We start from the raw sequence: 21504 nt of genomic DNA, 5'->3' as shown, positions 1-21504 counted from the left end.
ATGACACTTGCATTCTCAGAAGGGTATGTTCATATTACTCAAAGGGATGAAGACTATTAGGCTGACAAAGGAAAGATGGAAAGACCAAACATATCAGTAAGAATAAAAATTAAAGAATTAGAAGAAGAGTAGATGAAGAATATCTTGATTACAATGAGGCGATTTGTATGTTTCTTGCACAGGAAAGATGATCAAAGATTTCTTCTGATTCCAAGTGGGCAATAGTCAATGGTAGTTTGTTATAGGCTACTCATACATTTATTCAAACACTGTGTTATTAAAATTGCATAATGAAGGATGTGTAGTGATACAACTTGTGCACTGATAGATAAAAGGAGCAATCCATTATTATATGCTGAAGTAAAAAAAATGAAATGAAACAAGAAAAATGCTAAAAATTGTACATAAGAAACAACTCTAATGACTTATAAGTCAACAAATATATATATATATATATATATATATATATATATATATATATATATATATATATATATATATATATATATATATATATATATATATCACTGCTCTCCAGCAGGGATACGACTTCCTCAAATCCTGCCCTGAAATGAGATCCATCCTTCATGAAATCCTCCCCACTCCACCAAGACTGTCTTTCTGCCATCCACCTAACCTTCGTAACCTCTTAGTTCATCCCTATGAAATCCCCAAACCATCTTCCCTACCCTCTGGCTCCTACCCTTGTAACCGCCCCTGGTGTAAAACCTGTCCCATGCACCCTCCCGCCACCACCTACTCCAGTCCTGTAACTGGGAAGGTGTACACGATCAAAGGCAGAGCCATGTGTGAAAGCACCCACGTGATTTACCAACTGACCTGCCTGCACTGTGACGCATTCTATGTGGGAATGACCAGCAACAAACTGTCCATTCGCATGAGTGGACCCAGGCAGACTGTTTGTTGGTAATGAGGATCACCCTGTGGCTAAACATGCCTTGGTGCACAGCCAGCACATCTTGGCACAGTGTTACGCCGTCTGGGTTATCTGGATACTTCCCACTAACACCAACCTATCCGAACTCTGGAGATGGGAACTTGCTCTTCATTATATCCTCTCTTCCCGTTATCCACCAGGCCTCAGTCTCCACTAATTTCAAGTTGCCGCCACTCATACCTCACCTGTCATTCAACAACATCTTTGCCTCTGCACTTCCGCCTCGAATGACATTTCCGCCCAAACTCTTTGCCTTTGAATATGTCTGCTTGTGTCTGTATATGTGTGGATGGGTATGTGTGTGTGTGTGCGAGTGTATATCCGTCCTTTTTTCCCCCTAAGGTAAGTCTTCCCACTCCCGGGATTGGAATGACTCCTTACCCTCTCCCTTAAAACCTACATCCTTTCGTCTTTCCCTCTCCTTCCCTCTTTCCTGACGAAGCAACCGTTGGTTGCGGAAGCTAGAATTTTGTGTGTATGTTTGTGTGTCTATCGAGCTGCCAGCGCTTTCGTTTGGTAAGTCACATCATCTTTGTTTTTAGATATATTTTTCCCACGTGGAATGTTTCCCTCTATTATATTCATATCATTAATTTGAACCCAACAATTACGTTTGTTATAGTCACTGTTGCATTTCGAAATCTTTTCTGTGGTCTTATTTTCTCTTTCTGTTTTTGACAGTAGTTTCACTTTGTATTCACCTTCTCCTATTTACCGTTGTCTGCTATACAATTTTATCCCACCTATATATACTCAATAATACGTAATCCACTGCCAAACCATAAGCAAAAAAAAAAAAAAAAAACAAAAAAAAAATTTTTCCGCCTTCAACACTACCGCTGCTATAAAATCCATCGTTTCTAGTTCACAAACAGTTCCTTTCATCTATTAAACAACCATTTCGGCCAGTTCTAATAACTTTCGCTTTATTTCCATTTCCGTTTTTCCCACATCACTGATACTTTTTAGCCACTTCCCACAGCTTTTAACGTCATTATTTCTTCGTCAGACAATTATTAGCCTTATTTTCATAATCTGCCACCACAAAACCAGTCCTTTTAATACATTTACACGCAGTTTTTTCGAAATTTTCTCTAATTTCTCCACCCTTTAACGTGTTTTGGTGGCAACACAACCACCTAACCTTTGTGCACATCGTTGTCTACCAACCCAAGTTCACCACGGGATCAACATAGCGCAGCTGTAACCAACACTTTTTCGCCTTTTTTCACACCAGATCTCCAGTTACTTTCTAGTTCACCTTTATCTCTCCCCATATATTTTTATTTTCATTTTCATTTCAGCCACATGTTACACTTTCCACCTTCTAATACCATGTCACCCTCACAACACCCCCACAACGGCCCCATTAAGTTTTATTTACATTCAAAGGTCTTTGAATATGTCTGCTTGTGTCTGTATATGTGTGGATGGATATGTGCGTGTGTGCAAGTGTATACCCGTCGTTTTTTCCCCCTAAGGTAAGTCTTTCCGCTCCCGGGATTGGAATGACTCCTTACCCTCTCCCATAAAACCCACGTCCTTTCGTCTTTCCCTCTCCTTCCCTCTTTCCTAACGAAGCAACCGTTGGTTTCGAAAGCTAGAATTTTGTGTGTATGTTTGTGTTTGTTTGTGTGTCTATCGACCTGCCATCGCTTTCGTTTGGTAAGTCACATCATCTTTGTTTTTAGGTATGTTCCCCTGTGTATATATATATATATATATATATATATATATATATATATATATATATATATATATATATATATATATATATATATATAACAGAGGGAAACATTCCACGTGGAAAAAATATATATCTAAAAAGAAAGATGATGAGACTTACCAAACAAAAGCGCTGGCAGGTCGATAGACACACAAACAAACACAAATATACACACAAAATTCAAGCTTTCGCAACAAACTGTTGCCTCATCAGGAAAGAGGGAAGGAGAGGGAAAGACAAAAGGATGTGGGTTTTAAGGGAGAGGGTAAGGAGTCATTCCAATCCCGGGAGCGGAAAGACTTACCTTAGGGGGAAAAAAGGACAGGTATACACTCGCACACACACACATATCCATCCACACATACAGACACAAGCAGCACTGCTTGTGTCTGTATGTGTGGATGGATATGTGTGTGTGTGCGAGTGTATACCTGTCCTTTTTTCCCCCTAAGGTAAGTCTTTCCGCTCCCGGGATTGGAATGACTCCTTACCCTCTCCCTTAAAACCCACATCCTTTCGTCTTTCCCTCTCCTTCCCTCTTTCCTGATGAGGCAACAGTTTGTTGCGAAAGCTTGAATTTTGTGTGTATATTTGTGTTTGTTTGTGTGTCTATCGACCTGCCAGCGCTTTTGTTTGGTAAGTCTCATCATCTTTCTTTATATATATATATATATATATATATATATATATATATATATATATATATATATATATATCGAACGAAAGTGCTGGCAGGTCGATAGAAACACAAACATACACATGTATGTGTGTGTGTGTGTGCGAGTGTATACCTGACCTTTTTTCCCCCTAAGGTAAGTCTTTCCGCTCCCGGGATTGGGATGACTCCTTACCCTCTCCCTTAAGACCCACATCCTTTCATCTTTCCCTCTCCTTCCCTCTTTCCTGATGAAGCAACCGTTTGTTGCGAAAGCTTGAATTTCGTGTGTATGTTTGTTTTTCTATCGACCTGCCAGCACTTTCGTTCGGTAAGTCACATCATCTTTGTTTTTAGATATATTTTTCCCACGTGGAATGTTTCCCTCTATTATATATATAAGATCCTGTAACTTACCAAACGAAAGCATTGATACATTGATAGAGACAATATTATTGTCTCTATCAATATTATTGTCTCTATCAACGTACCAATGCTTTCGTTTGGCAAATTACAGAATCTTTGGGACCCTGTGTCAGAGGAGGCTTACTGGATCGGATCTTATCACATCCAGTAAGTCTCCCCTGGCCCAGATTCTGGGTTACTTTACTTTTCCATAATGCCCCCCATTTCCTAAACCTTGACAGTCCTTTTCTTTTATTCCTCTTTGTTTCCCTTCAACTCTTCTGTCATAAGAAGGAGTCACAGGCTCCAAAAGCTTGCATTTTTATACGTGCTATCTCCTGGCACTCTTTGGTGAGTAGACTTTTTTTATCTATCCAATTATGTTACATAACAACTTAGTTTGGCATTATAGTGATTACATAAGTGATTCTAAATGTGTGAATTTTGTGTAAAGTGGAGAGGAAGCTGACACATAAACATGATGCATATCTGTGTTGCTTGAGGCTTTCCCGACGGACATATTGTATATATGGTTCTCGGGCGAGACGTCGGATGTCATAGTGAAAACTCCACAATATTTCATCCGCGCAACTGGCCGACATCTTCAGGTGCGCACCTGAAGATGTCGGCCAGTTGCGCGGACGAAATATTGTGGAGTTTTCACTATGACATCCGACGTCTCGCCCGAGAACCATATATACATGATGCATATCGTCAGCAATAAAAATTTAGTATATTACTACTGAACTTAATACCTCTGTTAGCAGTGTACAAGTATGATATTGTATTTACATAATGACCACCTTTGTATTTAGGAACAAATAATTTTTGAATGGAAAATGCTCTGTGTTATTTAAAATACTAGAGTTCTTTACATTTTGAGGCTTATAAAACATTAAAACTTACTGGATATATATCAACATATGAGTCGTGCAGTGTCTCATTAGGTGTTAGACCATCCACGGCATTTATTAGGCTTGGATCCCCTAGGTAAAAATGGGGGAATGATAAGAAGATAGGTGCACCTGAAACATTTTCAATTAAAGTTGATTTATAGTTTACTCTTCATTTCACATAATGCATCTAGTGATAAATACTGGTGTAATTCCTTATTGTCAAGCTTTAAATTAAACACTTATTATGAAAGGGTGATTTGCTATGAAGCTTACTGCAAAAAATGTAGTGTAATGTTCTTACCAAAAGTACATCCTGAAGTATTAAATACTCCTGATGGAGTACAAAAATCAGCATCTGGATGACAGAAGCAAGCATTCTCTGGATTTCGATATGCTGAATCAAACACATTTCTTGGAAATTGGAAGCGGAGTGTTGGAATGTTACCAGCCACCTTGGAACAAATATAAAAAAGAATATTTTTTAAATGGACACTTCTAAAAAATAAAATAAAATAAAGATAAAACTTGGGAGTCTCAGTTCTGTTGTAGCATTAATACCCAGATTATTTCCGTGATGCTAGAGTTCAAACAGTTTATTCTGTAAGTTTCATTTCTTTTATGAAGCTAGGAAGTCAAAACTTAATTGATGTAAGTTGTGATGAATTGTACAGTATATTACTCAGTGATTGCATGTAGTAGGCTACTACAGTCTGCAACAGTGTTCATGACCCCTTGGCTAGGGATGCACAGCAGACAGCAATGCAGCTAGCCAATCAGTGCTCAACATATTTCCATGTTCCATACTGTGTAAACTTCCATCATCTTTGAGCATCCTGTCATGTTTTATGTGTGCAAAGCTACAACTGACTCTTTTCTGTAATATTTTGTGTGTTCTGTGAGTGTTCTCATAATGGCTGAAGCACTTAGAAGGCATGAAATGTTTAAAAAATATGAACCTTATTTTTGAAGTATATTCATTTTTCAAACATGAAGTAAAATCAGACAAGCCGGTCCACAACATTGTGAAGGTGCAGGAATGTAATGTAGTTTCTGTCTATGTACTTTCTGCCAGATTTACAATGCAGAATTGCTTGTTAGCTTTGCAGGCTGAGGCCACTAACATTGTCGCCGAGTATAATACTTGAAGAAGGAAGAGCACAAAGAAATCAGACAGTGCCACAAAATATTAGACTGCCTTAAGTCTATAACCTCCATGGTTGCTTTTTGCAGCTAATCACAAGACATCGTTCTTCTTTGCCACTCTTGAACAATCTCTTTGACCATTTCTCATAAATTATAGCATCCATTTGCCTTTTAAAACATTTTATGTTCGTAGTTATTTGATTTATGTGAAACAGCTAAAACTGGGGGGAAGTTATTAGAAACTGAAGAATGGTATAGACTAAGTGAAGAGAAAAGTATTAGATATAAAAATCATATAAAATTATTAATAACACATTCTGCTGAGGATTTTCCTGTCTTTTTCGCATATCTATGGCAGCAGGTATTGTACAATGTCAAGTATGTAATGCTTTCTTATTTTCAGTCTGCAGGAAGGCGGGAGAAGACACTAAACATGTTATTTAGTTTTTCAAAATGAGGGAACTGCATGCCTCTAAAGAATCACATTTTTCGTTGAATAATAAGTTTGTTTTCAAAACTTGAACTCTTGGTTTAAGAAGAGAGGAATTTAGCATGTCCATTTGGAAATGCTTTCAGTAGTATTCTGAGATATCGTTTGAAGTACATGAAATTCAGGTTAGGCGATCACATTTAAATATTTTATGGTTGTTTCTGCTTTTGTTCATTGCTAAATAAATTTTTACCCAAGGAACATTGGAAATTTTAGCATGTTCTAATACTTTTAGTGATAACAAACTTCACTGATTCCTCTGGGTTTCCAACTAGATTAACTGAGGCAGCTTGTCTTGTTTGACAATCTTTTCATGTAGGAAGTACTTCAGAATGTCGCTACAATGTTCAGTTAAGCTGTTAATGTGTAGTGTGAGAAGCAATAGCCCTGTTACTCTGTCCTGAGGTATGAGTTGCATTGTGTCTGCATCTAAAGGCACCCGAAAACTGAGTTCTTCTAGGACATCCACAATCTAGATGATTCACTGGTTACATTGCCTAAACACATCTAGAGGATTTTTCTAAAAAAATCATGATATTCAGTGCAGTAATAACTTAGTATTGTTTATGTTTATTTTTGTGAATACTTTTGGAGAATGTGTAGAGAATATCATAACTTTTGCTACAGATTTCTACATGAGAACTGTTTGTGGGGTAATAAACTGCTAAAAGTTGTTGTGTTTATGTCCACATTTTGCAGTTTTCCATTTGTATGATTATAGCAAGCACTTCTGCCACTCGTTTATGGAAGCAATTTAAATCATAGACTACCATTTTTGTATGGTCCCAGAACAATAAAGGCAATCACATAAGAACTGAACTTTGCAATATGTTCAAGGTATGGGGATTCATTTCATCAGATATTGGTCTCTTCATTTAATGTTGTGGCATGAAATTAGTAAGTTTCATTTCTCATTTTTATGTGTAAAAATTCAAATATATCATTGCAGATTCACTTTTGGAATAAATTATCAACTATAATTATTATATATATTGTTATCAATAAATAATAAATTATGTATATGATCCTGTCCTATAACATTAAATATACCAATGATTGGTAAAGTTGTTATTTAAATTTTCAATTATATTACAGAATGGGGAGATTTAACAATAGTTATTTCATTTGCAAAATTAATTTTCTTAATATCCAGTTATTGTAACAAATGCACAAAAATCTTAAAAGCAACAGGTGTTATTTTATATTAACTCAAATAAATCCTTGCATTGTATTTTCTTTTTATATAAAAGATATCTTTGACTTGACATCAAGAGTTTTGATGGGACTTGTAAAATAGTGAGTGGTTGACTGACCTGAATGGTGAAGGTTCTCATGTGGAAGCAGTCTGTGCAATTCAGTGATGGAAAGTGATGTGAACAGTTTAAAAAAATGAATAACCACAAGAAATTTTTACTCTGATGTTGAATCTGACTTGTCAAGGGGGAAAAAAAAAAGAAGAAAAGCACCTGATCTATATGAAATTGGAAACATAGGTTCCAGCCCAATAATTATCTGCAGTTAATGGATTGCCTACATTCAGCAAAGAATGACTGGATTGAAACATAAATTTAAGTATAGAAAATGTACATCTCCTGCTATCAAAAGCCTTTGAAACATAAGGCAAATATATTCATAAATTTTCTTGAATAGACAGTCATTACTGTTAGTCTCTATATAACATTTATCTTCATGAACAATGAAACTGGGATCATAACAACTTTGCAGTAGCTTCGCTAGGCACCAATCTACCATTGATTGCACCGTTTATTAAGTACAGTTTAAGTTTCTAAAGAGAAATATGGTACTATGCTATTCTGTCAGAAAAAGTTGTGGCCGTATTCCCCACAGTGAGTGAGGAAATTTAGCAGCTGCAGCATGTCTAAGTAAAGTTCTTTTTGTTTTGTCATATAATAAATTTTAAAGCAGTGCTAGCAATTTGGGAGACTCAGGGACAAATCCAGCTATCTTGTTTCCTTGCTTTGAATAACAAAATGCTACACTTTTCAGACTTCTGCCTCTAAATATCCCTGTAATATAAGTTCAGTATATTTCCTTATTCCATTTTAAAATGATGGCATTCACTTTATGTGTGTTCTGCAGCCTTTTTCTGAAATTACAGAAACATGCTCTGGAGCAGTAAAATTATTTCAAACGTGAAAAACTGTTCTAAAGTAGAAAATGGTCATGCATCTAGAAACAAGTGTGCTATTCAAATTCAGAGGCATTGCTATCAAGAAAATCATGTCAGTGCTGTATATAATAATCTATGTGTTATGTTATCACTCTGATACATTAAATCATTTTAGAAACATGGGTTATCAAAAACAATTACAAGTTAAAAACATTTTGAAAAAGAAGTTATTTGCAACTAACGCCAATTTCCATTTTCAAGGCAGAAAAAACTATTTGTACATGAAGGAACCTAGGTCATTTGCAAAATATCATGTGTTCAACGGTGAGGTGAACTTCTGCTCAAGGTACACTGAAGAGCTAAAGAAATTGGTACATCTGCCCAATAGCATGTAGGGCCCCCATGGGCACACAGAAGTGCCACAACATGACATGACATGGACTCAACTAATGTCTGAAGTAGTGCTGTAGGGAAATGACACCATGAATCCTCGAGGGCTGTCCATAAATCTGTAAGAATACAAGGGGTTGGAGATCTCATCTGAACAGCACATTGCAAGGCATCCCAGATACGCTCAATAATGTTTATGTCTGGGGAGTTTGGTGGGCAGCGGAAATGTTTAAATTCAGAAGAGTGTTCCTGTAGCCACTCTGTAGCAATTCTGGACTTGTGAGGAGTCGTATTGTCCTGGTGCAGTTTCCCAAGTCTGTCAGAGTGCACAATGGACATGATTAGATGCAAGTGATCAGACAGGATGCTTACGTGTGTGTCACCTGTCAGCAGTGTATCTACACATATCAGGGGTCTCACTTCACTCCAAGTGCACATGCCCCACACCATTACATAGCCTCCACCAGCTTGAAAGTTATCCTGCTGACATACAGCGTCCATGGATTCATGAGGTTGTCTCCATACCCATACGTGTTCATCGGTTCAATACAATTTGAATCAAGACTCGTCCAACCAGGCAACATGCCTCCAGTCATCAACAGTCCAATGTTGGTGTTGACAGGCCCAGGTGAGGCATAAATCTATGTGTTTTGCAGTCATAAATGGTGCACGAGTGGGCCTTCAGCTCCAGAAGCCCATATCACTGATGTTTCATTGAATGGTTCCAAACTGACACTTGTTGGCCCGGCATTAAAATCTGTGGCAATCTGTGGAAGTGTTGTCCTTCTGTCATGTGGAACGATTCTCTTCAGTCGTCATTGATCTCATTTTTGCAGGATCTTTTTGCAGCTGCACTGATGTCGGAAATCTGATGTTTTACCAGATTCCTGATATTCACGGTACATTCATGAAATGCTCATACAGGAAAACCCTCATTCGTTGCTTGTGTGCCAACTATAACACGAAGTTCAAACTCACTCAAATCTTGATAACCTGCCATTGTAGCAGCAGTAAACTATTTAACAGCTGCACCAGGCACTTGTTGTCTTATATAGGAGTTGCCAACTGCAGTGCCATATTCTGCCTGTTGGCATATCTCTGTACTTGAATACACAGACCTGTACAAGTTTCTTTGGCGCTTCATTGTTTAAGACGATCGTTAAGGTGGCTTAATTGCTCACATGTTAGTAACTAATTTTAAAGATATACAGAATTCTACTCGCCATACAATTCTGCAACTGAAGAATTAACAATATCCTCAAAATAGCTTTAATATACACTGAAGCACCAAAGAAACTGGTATAGGCATGTGTATTGAAATACAGAGATATGTATACATGCAGAATACCCTGCGATCGGCAGTGCCTATATAAGACAACAAGTGTCTGGCGCAGTTGTTAAATTGGTTACTGCTGCTACAATGGCAGGTATTCAAGATTTAAGTGAGTTTGAATGAGGTGTTAAAGTCAGCGCACGAGTGATTGGACACAGCATGTCAAATATAGTGATGAAATGGGGACATTCCTGTATGACAATATCATGAGTATGTAATATCAGGAATCCAGCAACACATCAAATCTCCAGCATCACTGTGGCCGGGAAAAGATCCTGCAAGTAGGGACCAACAATGACTGAAGAGGATCGTTCAACGTGGCAGAAATGCAACCCGTCCGAAAATTGCATCAGATTTCAGTGCTGGGCTATCAACAAGTGTCAGCTTGTGAACCAGTCAACAGAACACCATTGATATGGGATTTCAGAGCTGAAGGCACACTCATGTACCCTTGATGACTGCAGGACACAAAGCGTCTGGGCTCGTCAACACCAACACTGAGCTGTTGATGACTGGAAACATGTTGTATGGTCGGAATAATTTCGTTTCAAATTATATCGAGTGGATGGACGTGTATGGGTATGGAGACAACCTCATGAATTAGTACACTGTGCATGTCAGCTGAGGACTATTCAATGCTCTGTAATAGCGTGGGTCGTGTGTGGTTGAAATGACAGGGGACACCTGATATGTGTAGATACAATGCTGACAGGCGACACCGTAACATTATGTGATTGCCCTACCATTTTAAATCATTCACTAACCGAGCAGTCGCTCGGCAACAGCTACAGTTCGCAAATAACGTCCTGTGATGTGACGTGTTTATTGTGGAAGTACCGTCAAAGATACAGTGAGCCACTGGCTTTGAAAGCCGCTGTGCGAAAGGCGGACAAAAGAACATTTTTTACACATTCTTTTGATGTAAGAGATATTCTCGATGAACAGTTACTCATTCTTCTGACTCTCGTAATTTATGTCTGACACGCATATCTTGCCACCATATTATTATTGTTTAAAAAATATTATTTTAGTGTAATGTGAAAGTGCCATACTGTGTAGCAGTAGATTCATGTGAGAAGCTACATTGTGCGACGTGTATCTGGAAATGTTATAAGATATAAGTTCGTTATATATCGACAGGCATAAATTCAAAGTTAAATGGAACTTGTGTATGGACTAATTATTTAGTATAGAACCTAGGGCTCACTATTTCATGACCATACGTATTTAATTTTCTTTTATGTTTCTGAAAATTTTGATGGTTCACAGTCACAAATTGTTTCGCCGAAATCGGACGGAAGTTGCATACGGCGAAATAATTTCACCGCACCTTATTCTACTGGTAAATGCATGATAAACTTCGGTCCCTTAGGAAATTAATGTTGAGCTATCCAAAAACAATTATATTTCCAATAGCCATTTAGCCCTGACGAGTAAAAGTATTCAAAACCACTATAATAACTAGTTATGTCTATTGGCCTAAAATACAATATATGTATCATTATGTTCTTTTCTCTGCAAGTATATTTCCACCACTGATTATAGCTGTATGTTAACGCACAAAAGTAAATATATTGTTGTAACAGACACGTAAGCATCCTGTCTGATCACTTGCATCCATCCATGTCAATTGTGCATTCTGACAGACTTGGGCAATTGCTTCAGGACAACGCGACTCCCCATGCATCCAGAATTGCTACAGAGTGGCTTCAGAAACACTCTTCTAAGTTTAAACACTTCCGCTGGCCATCAAACACCCCAGATGTAAACATTATTGAGCTTATCTGGGATGCCTTGCAAAGTGCTGTTCAGAAGAGATCTCCACCCCATTGTACTCTTACAAATTTATGGACAGCCCTGCAGGATTCATGGTGTCAGTTCCCTCCAGCACTACTTCAGACACTAACCGAGTCCATGCCACGTTGTGTTGCAGCACCTCTGCATGTTTGCTGGGCTTTTACACGATATTAGGCAAGTAGACCAGTTTCTTTGGCTCTTCAGTGTACTATTCAACAATTAAAAATTTAGATCGCACAGCATTTACGAATGCTGCACAAAACACAACAACAACAAAAACATTAGAAACTGCTGGGAATTGTTTATGTTCGGCTCTAGTGTGTATTCTCTCATGTGATTCTAAAATCGATCACTAGATTGAAGCACTGACCAGGAAATACAGAGTGTTCCTAATGCACTATTCCCCAGGGAGAACACTCTCTCTTACTGGTTTGTCATCTGTGCTCTTGATATTCATACATATGTTTCTCTTTTTCACAAAAGTCTCTTTAATTTTTTTATAGTTGGCATGTTTCTTGCACCTATTTATGCGTACTTCTAAAGTCTTACATTTATGCTCTAGCCATTGCTGCTTAGTAATTTTCCAATTTCTCTTAACTCAATTTTAAGCATATGTATTACCTTTTGTCTACTTCATGTGCTACTTTTTATATTTTCTACTTCCATCATTGGCATCAGTGCCAAAAAATACAACTAGTAAAGGATGTAGAGAAGTGGGAAGAGCTCGGAAAGAAACTTTATGGATGATGTTGGAAGAAGAATTTTGACAGTAGAGTGTAGTGAAGAAGAGGTCGGAGTACCTGCGAATGGTGCCTGAACTCGAGCGGGATGCGTCTGCAGAGGGCATGTTGGAAGAGGTGCAGTGTGGCGCGTGTTGATACAGCAGAGGGTGGGAAGATGGAGCCGTCGGTGCCCTGGATGCTGTTGCAATCTGCCGTGCTCCACTTGCCCAGTGAGGAGTGCCCGTCAATGCTGGTGAAGACGCCCAGCTTGTTCGGGTCCCCAACGCCCGTGCCGATGCGTAGCCGTCGCTGATCCACGCCGTTCTTCTGCAAAACGATGAAGCTATGTTGAAAGGTCCGGCAGAAGCCCATGTATCTGGATGTAGCGCGTATTTACAGCAGGCAGTGTTTGCCCTTCAGATGTCAAGTCGCAACAACTGCTGCCAGTCTTCAGTGTAAGGGAAAGTCGGGAAGTATTGAAGAGCAGATTGTATTGGAAAATACATTCGACGAAAATTGGACGATGCACAAAAAGAACTGCTAGAGTTTGGCACAGAAGGTAACTGAAAGAAATACACAATGAGGCGCCCAGTATTGAGAATTTTACTCAAAAACAGTAACTACACTGAAGTCACTGCAATTCATGATGGTGCCCGGACATTACAAAAGGTGTGACATGGTTCTTAATAGGGTTTATGATCACCACCGAAGGCAACGCATGCTCTGCAATGTGCCAACATGCTCCCATGATGGTCATGAGTTTGGTAAGGAGTTCTCGTGGTAGAGATTTCCACTCTGCTGCCAACATGGCTGACAACTGTTTAGTAGTCATTGGTGCATATGGATGTACTGCCATGCGTCTCCCCAACGAATCCCTCACGTTCTTAATCGGATCAGAAGGCCAGCCCTTTCATCAAATATCCTCTCGTTCAAAGAGCTCCTCCATCTTCTCGGTTCGACGTGGTTGCGAATTGTCATCCATAAATATCTGGATATGTGGGGTAGGTTCGCACACCGAGGGTTCCGTATAAACTTAGTTATTTATGTAGATAGTTCATCCACCCCAGAATCGAGAATCTCGATGGTTTTTGCCTGTTACCCATTCCAGAGAAACGAGGAGTCCTAACAGAAGAATAAGATATGGTCGGGTAACAAATAACAAAAAAATCTTTGTCGTGTAATATAATAACAGATTAGACATTTTGTGATTTTTTTTGCTTGTACTGCAAAACCTTGCTTCTTGCTGAATATCATGATTGTAAGTCAACGGGAAGTACTCCACCGATTTTGATGAGTGACTTTGTGAGTGTAAAATAAGTGAATTAAATGGCCATATCTTTAAATTACATTGACTTAGAAGCTTGAAGTTTTTACCCTGCAACGGACCATAGACCTTAGTATGTGAATAAATTTGAACCTGATATGGCTACCCGGTACTGAGAAAAATAGTTTTTGTCAGTCTCAGAGGTGGACAACAAAGTGATCCTATAAGAGTTCCGTTTTTACTGATTAGCATGTGGAACACTAAATGAAGTCAGGGCCGAATGCACCACTGAAAAGTGTATGTGGGGAAATAGTACAGTGTCATATGATGTTGCCCAGTGAGTGTACCATATTCAAAGATTTGCAGGTCAGTACGTGTATGCAACATTATGCTTCCGCACAGCATGAGACCACCAAAACGATCATGTTTGACATTGTTCTTGGGTGCATTATGAATTTCCAGCTCTTGCCAAATGAGAGTGCTTAATGCACTTATCAGAACCAAAATACATTAATATAGGGGTTCTGCAAGTTACCATATTAGGACCAATACTGTTGCTGATACACATCAATGACTTTCCCAGTAGTGTTACTCACGGTGAAAAAATCCTCTTTGCTGATTACAGCAATATTGTCACTGAGAAAACAAGAGAACTCCTTGCCGAGAAAGCAAATGAAACTCTCAAGGAAGTTCATGATTTGTCAATAAGTAATAAAGTGACATTTAACACAAAGAAAACTAATGCCATGAATTTCAGTTTGAAGAGGAAAAATGACAATGTTAAATTAAATGTGGATGGCACCTCTATAGACTGTGTAACAAATGCAATATTTCTAGGAATGAATATTGATTCTCAGTTGAAGTGGTGTGAACACACAAAGGTACTTGCAAACAGAATGTCACCAGCATGTTATGCCCTTAGAATCCTATCATCAATGTGTAACATGCCGTGTCTTTCAGTTACATATTATTCATGTGTACACTAAATTCTTAGCTACACAATTCTTTTTTGGGTAACAAATGCACAAAATATTAACACAATTTTCAAACTCCTGAAAAGAGCCATAAGAAAAATAACCAAAAATACTAGTCGAGTTCATTGTAAAGATCTGTTCAAAACACTGGGGATTTTAACTGCTCCATGTGAATACATTTACCAGTCAGTTGTACACATCAAAAATAACATTGGTAATTGCTGCACAAACAGCTCTGTCCATGCCCATGAAACAAGAGATACACTCAACTTACATTTACCAAGAAAAAATAAACATAAAAATCAAAGCAGTATTTTCTACCAAGGAATAAAACTGCATGATAAACTACCAAAAGAGATTAAAGAAATTGCCAAAATATACTTATTTAAAAAGGCAGCTAAAAAGTACCTGTTATGCGATAATTTTATACAATGAAGGATTAATTAGCTAAAACAGAGTAGGGGTTTGATAAAAAATGTTATACAAATAAATAATAATAATAGTGATTATAAAATTTCCAACATTCCACATAACACCTTCTCTTTGTTTCTTTTCCTTCTTTTTTTTCCTTTCTAGACATACTTACCTCCAAGTTATGCATAGCACAATACTAACACGTCTTCCTCTTTCTGAGCTCAACATCTCACTCATTATGGAGGGATGCTGACTCAGTTTTTCAGGATAGAAAATGGGAAGTTTCGGTGCAGAAAATGGCCCAGACATCACCAGTGTGTGTGTGTGTGTGTGTGTGTGTGTGTGTGTGTGTGTGTGTGTGTGTGTGTGTGGTGAGTGAAGTGTTATGAAACAATGTGTGTATAGTGTGTGCAGTGACTGATAGTGAGATATGAGTGAACAATGTGGCATTACATTAATTAATAAGTTATTTGTAAAAAAAGTATTGTTTACCAGGAGTAAACCTAATGATTGTTTCTAACTAGAAGTCTGTGAACATATGTGTGTACGAATTAGCTTATTTTAGATTGATCTAAATTTGTAAATACTTTGACATGTCCTATATCTTTATAAAAAGAGATCTACGGATGAATAAAGCTACTACTACTGCTACTACTACTACTACTACATAAAGGAACATGATTGCTTGGTGATCTGGGTGTTATGGAAAGGCACAATGTTGCATTGGAGTTCTGGCCTCCAAATCTTTCAATATGGGACAATCATTTGACAGTGTTATTATGGCTCCTTCCCCATGTGCGTCTTTTCGGGGGTGCATTCGTCCATGACTTCATTTTGATGGCTGACAATGTGCGACGTATCGAAGAGTGCAGGTGAAGGAGCTTCTGAAACGAGAGACTGTTCGGCAAATTGACTGTCCTTCCTGTTCCTCCGACTTAAATTCCATCGAGCACGTGTGAGATCTGTTCAGGAGCACGTCCACATGCCTCAAAGTCCAGCCAGCAGCTGTAAACCGTGCTGGTGGAGGAACAGTGCGCTCTACCTACCACGAGAACTTCTTACCAAGCTTGTGGCCGGCGTGGGAGTCCATTGCAGAGCATACATTGCCGCCTGTGGTAATTGCAAACCCTATTAAGGACCGTGTCCAACTTTTTGTAATGCAATCACCACGAATTACAGAGTCTCCAGTGTAATTTTTCTCACTGATTAAAAGTGTCACTTCTGTTCATTTCATTGCGTAACACTTCTGTTCCTCTGATTGCCTATTTCGTTCATTTACCTCCTGTATAATACTGTAGCAGTTCTTTCTATGTATGTTTTAAGCTGCATCAAGCTACGATAGTGGGCAGTGACACATCGTGTGGAAGATACTTTTGTCCTTAAGTTTGCACGCCACTGCAGCTTTTTCTAAACTAGCGCTTATGGCAACAGCTGTCGTGGCACTGCAATGTGAGCTATAAAGGAGCTGACGCGATTTTGAATCAAAACGATGGTGTGTTTCAGGATGGCAGCAGGTAATCAGTTTCTAGTGAATGTTTCGGTGCACGAACTTTACTTTTGGAGGGTTGTGTGAGTTTTTTTAAATTTTACAGGTGATATTACTCTCTATAATATACACAACCTGATTTAAAAAAAAATAGGATACCCCTATCGAAGGTGAAACTAATGTCACGAGATTTTTTTCCTTTGTAGAATTTCCCAGGAGGGGGGGGGGGGGCTGACAGCAGCTTAATACGTTGCTCTACAGCCAATAGAAGAGTTAAAAATCATAATGGGAACATGAAAAACAATATTTAAAGGCGATAAAACGGTGATTTTGTTAAAAACAGTAAAATGGCGGAAAGTTTCGGAAGTTAAAATAGAAAAAACACGGGGTTGACGGTGCTAATGCAGACATACAGTAAGTACACAGACACAATTAAAAAACACAGTGACAGTATGGTTTCTATTCGCAACACTTTAAAAAGGGGGCACACAACACTGAACACTCAAACATTGCATCAGAGATTAGAGACGAAGGAGACGAAGATAACACACACAACCTAAAACAGTTGGGGCGAGGGGGCGGGAGAACCTGGACGGACGAGGGAAAAAAGGATGCGGAAGGCAAAAACGGGGGGGGGAGAGAATGTCATGAGTTTTTTTTTTCTTTATTGTTAATTTCACACCTGATACACGTAGGCCAGCAGCGGCATATTACGCTGCTCTTCGGCCACAGATAAAAGTAATGATACAAAAGAAGACAATCGCAGAACAGACATGGTGGATATACAAATGTAGACATACAAAATTAAAACATACAGAGCCGTTCACGGGTGCCGAGCCCAAAATAAAAATGTTCAGACACGTGGACACGCAAAGAGATGGCAGATGACACACGCGAACGTTGGAGCACAAACGATTAAAGACTGGAACACTTGAGCAGGAACATGACAGTACACACAAACACTAGGCGATGATCTCCGGCGCGCGAAAGTTCACTATACGTGTACGAGTCTGGGGACCTGCCAAATGGGGATAAAGGGGGGATGAGGGAGAGGGGAGTATGTAGATGCCAGTGGCAGAGGAGATGGGAGGGGGAGGAAAGAAGGTAGGGGGGTAGGGGAAGCCCGGGGGGAGGAGGAAGGGAGGAGGGAGAGAAGGGAGAGAGGATTCCCTCGGGAAAAAATATAGGGTGCGGTAGATGAGGATAAAAGTTGGTAGGAGGGGTAGATGGAGGGGATGAGGGTATCATCAGGGAGGGGGAGTTGGTGGAAGCCACCTTGGGCGAGGGTATGGAGAGTAGAGAGATGGAGAGCAAGTGGGATGTGGGAATGCAGGCACAGCAATGGACGGGGGTGGGAGAGGATGGGAGAGACAAGCAGGTGAGGGGGATCAAGTTTGCGGGAGGTGTAGAGGATCCGTATCCGTTCACAAGGAAAAGAAGGAGGTGCGGGAACGGAATAAGATCATATAGGAACCACGTGGGGGAGGGGAGACGGATGCGATAGGTGAGGCGGATCGCATGGCGTTCTAGGCTTTGAAGGGATTTGTAAAAAGTAGGAGGGGCGGAGATCCAGGCGGGATGAGCATAGTAGAGGATAGGGCGGATAAGGGATTTATAGGTGTGGAGGATGGTGTTGGGGTCGAGACCCCATGTGTGGTCAGAAGGGAGCTTGAGGAGACAGAGTCGGGAGCATGCCTTGGCTTGGATAGTCCGGAGATGGGTGGTCCAGGAGAGGCGACGGTCAAGGTTGATGCCAAGGTACTTAAGGGTGGGGGTGAGGGCGATAGAATGGCCAGAAATTGTGAGATAGAAGTCGAATGTCTCGAGAGGCGGATATGCTATTATAAATGCAGGTTGTGTCAGAAGAAAAGCGGTAACAACAAAACGGGTCGATCAGGAGAGCTATGTGACTCCGAATATGGGTGAGGCATTGCAAGTCACCTGAGTAACAAATCCATCAGGGGCATTTCAGACCCCCTAAAGCTCCCCAGGTCGACTGTGGAGTCGTGAAGCAACACAGACAGCTAAACCAAGGCCCTGCAGATCTCGCGTACTGACGAACAGCGACCGCCGAACATTTACGGCATGTGCCATCCCAGCGACAGTTGTGTCGTAAAGACATTTAAAACAAAACAAAAAACTTGGAACGAGAAGTGTATCTCGCGATGAAATAAGAGTACACGAACCTTATGTGTTTCACTGACGGCATAGGCTTTCATAAAACTTTCCCCTTTTATAGTAAATATTAAATTTAATCTTAGTATCAAGGAGTAAGCTCTTTAAACGTAATAACTTCCATGCTATTAATAAGGGAGATTGTTCTTCTCTTTCTCTTGGAATCCATCCTTACCCGGCACATCCATCACCACCTCCGCCAAAACCACCACCTCCCAAACACCCAATGTGGCTTTCGACCTTCCTTCTCTGCTGATGACCAACTCCTCCGCCTCACTCATCTCCTCTCCCTCCAGCTTAACTCCCGTCGCTCCGCCATTTTTGTCTCCCTTGACCTCGAAAAGGCCTACGACCGTGTCTGGCATCCCGGTCTCCTGTTTAAACTCCAAACCTACACCCTTCCTATCAACTACATCTGTCTGGTGGCCTCCTTCCTCTCCCACCGCCCCTCCTATGTTATCATCCATAATGCCAATTCCCACACCTTCTACCCCTCTGCAGGTGTGCCCCAGGGCTCTGTCCTCTCCCCTCTCCTCTACCTCCTGTACACGGCAGATATGCCCCAACCCCCCCCCCCCCCCTCCAGTACATCTCTTGCAATATGCTGATGACACCGCATTCCTTGCCCTCGCTCCTACCCTCCAACGGTCCCAACGCCTTCTCCAGAATCACCTTGACCTTTTTGCTGCATGATGTAACCAGTGGCTCCTGAAACTCAACCCTTCCAAGACCCCGGCAATCATCGTAGGTCGTACCACTCGCTCCTTCCGGCTCCTGGATATCTCCCTTACTGTCTGCGCCCGTCCTGCCCGCCTCACCCCCACCCTCACCTACCTTGGCCTCACCATTGACCGTCACCTCACCTGGATCCCTCATCTCCGTTCCATCCAATCCAAAGCCCACAACCGCCTCCGACTCCTCAAACTCCTCTCTGGACGGACATGGGGTTTGCACCCCTTTACCATCCTCCACACCTACAAATCCTTAATCCGTCCCATCCTCTGTTATGCCAGTCCTGCCTGGATATCTGCCCCCCCCCCCCCCCCACATTCTATAAGTCCCTCCAGATCCTTGAGCATCATGCACTCCGCCTCACCTTCCGTATACGCCTCCCGTCCCCCACGCGGATCCTCTATGATCTCATTCCTTTCCCCCATCTGCTCCTATTCCTCGAACATATCCGCATCCACTACACGTCCCGCCGTCTTGAACCCCCTCACCCCCTGGTTGCTCCTCTCCTCTCTCATCCCCGCCCCCTGCCACGTCTTCACCGTTGTGTCCCCCCTACCCTCCATCTCTACACCCTACATCTCCTTTCCCAAGGTGGCTTCCATCAACCCCCCCTCCCGGATGATGCCCTCTCTCCCTCCATTTATTCCTCCTATCATCTCTGATCCTCACTCCCCCTCCTTTCCTCTGTCCTTTCCCTGGGCTCCCTCTTGCCCCCTTCCGTCCTGTTTTCTCCCCACTAAACCTCTCCCTACCTCCCTTCTCCCCCCCCCGAGTCCTTTTGTATTCCCCTCCTCTGCCTACCCCACTCCCTGTCGCGTCTGCCCAGCGTCCCCCACCCCTCTTATGGGTCCTCATCCTCCATCAGCTCCTTTCCCGGCTCCCCCCCTTTTTTATTTTCCCATCATCTGTCCAGTTTCCCCCCACCTGCTCTCGGCTGTGGTATGTCACATTTGCCAACTTTTTAGTGCAGTGTTCCAGTGACTGTTCAGTGTTGTTCGTCTTTCTCTTGTTGCGAACAGAAACCATGCTGTCGCTGGGTGTGAATTTTATGTCTTTTGCGAACAGAAACCAGACTGTCGCCGTGTTTTTTTTATTGTCTGTCTATTGTTTTACCTGTCTGCTAGCCGACCGCGGTGGTCTAGCGGTTCTGGCGCTGCAGTCCAGAACCACGGGACTGCTACGGTCGCAGGTTCGAATCCTGCCTCGGACATGGGTGTGTGTGATGTCCTTAGGTTAGTTAGGTTTAAGTAGTTCTAAGTTCTAGGGGACTTATGACCTAAGATGTTGAGTCCCATAGTGCTCAGAGCCATTTGAACCTGTCTGCTTTGTATGTATTTTCTTAGCGTCATCATCCCTCTGTTCTTTGTTTTAAGTTCCACGATTTCTTTTCGCCATGTTACTCTTTAAGTCTCCGATTTTATCGCCTGTTTTTATTATTTATTCTCTTCATCTTTCTAACAAAGTCTGTAGGCTGAAGAGCGGCATACTAAGCTGCTGCCAGCCCGCCCCCTTCAGGGGGAATTGAAATTCAATAAAGGAAAAAAAAAAATTCTCTTTCTCTTCGCTTGTTTCTAGTAACATGAAGCAGACATCTTGTACCATTTATGCTGTTAACCTTGTTAATATAGTACGTTAAAGTTTATATGTGAGTTATTTCGATGTACAGTGAGCCCTCTGTCATGTTCCTTGCATTGAATTAATTTTTCTCATGACGTTTACAGCTGCACGATTTTAGTGGCCGCAGCTTCAACGGACGCCGTTACGCGTCGACCTAAACGGCGAAATCATAGCGGAAGCGCATATATCGCCCGCT

At 40.9% G+C, this 21504-nt stretch overlaps 1 protein-coding gene across 1 annotated transcript in view; it reads right to left on the bottom strand.

Moving 5' to 3' along the window:
• The window catches only part of LOC126204411 (lysosome membrane protein 2-like), a 263267-nt gene that overhangs the window by 28827 nt on the left and 212936 nt on the right, over positions 1-21504 (bottom strand). The window contains exons 6-8 of the mRNA XM_049938788.1: positions 12725-12973; positions 4942-5092; positions 4651-4769 (exon numbers count right to left, since the gene is read on the bottom strand). Coding sequence (XP_049794745.1) covers positions 4651-4769; positions 4942-5092; positions 12725-12973 — 519 coding nt within the window. The remainder of the gene's footprint in view (positions 1-4650; positions 4770-4941; positions 5093-12724; positions 12974-21504) is intronic.

This window comes from Schistocerca nitens, chromosome 9 (assembly GCF_023898315.1).
Source record: "Schistocerca nitens isolate TAMUIC-IGC-003100 chromosome 9, iqSchNite1.1, whole genome shotgun sequence".
In the NCBI taxonomy this organism is placed as follows: domain Eukaryota; kingdom Metazoa; phylum Arthropoda; class Insecta; order Orthoptera; family Acrididae; genus Schistocerca; species Schistocerca nitens.
The sequence above is the reverse complement of the archived record's forward strand: the minus strand, read 5'-3'. Positions and strand labels throughout refer to the sequence as shown.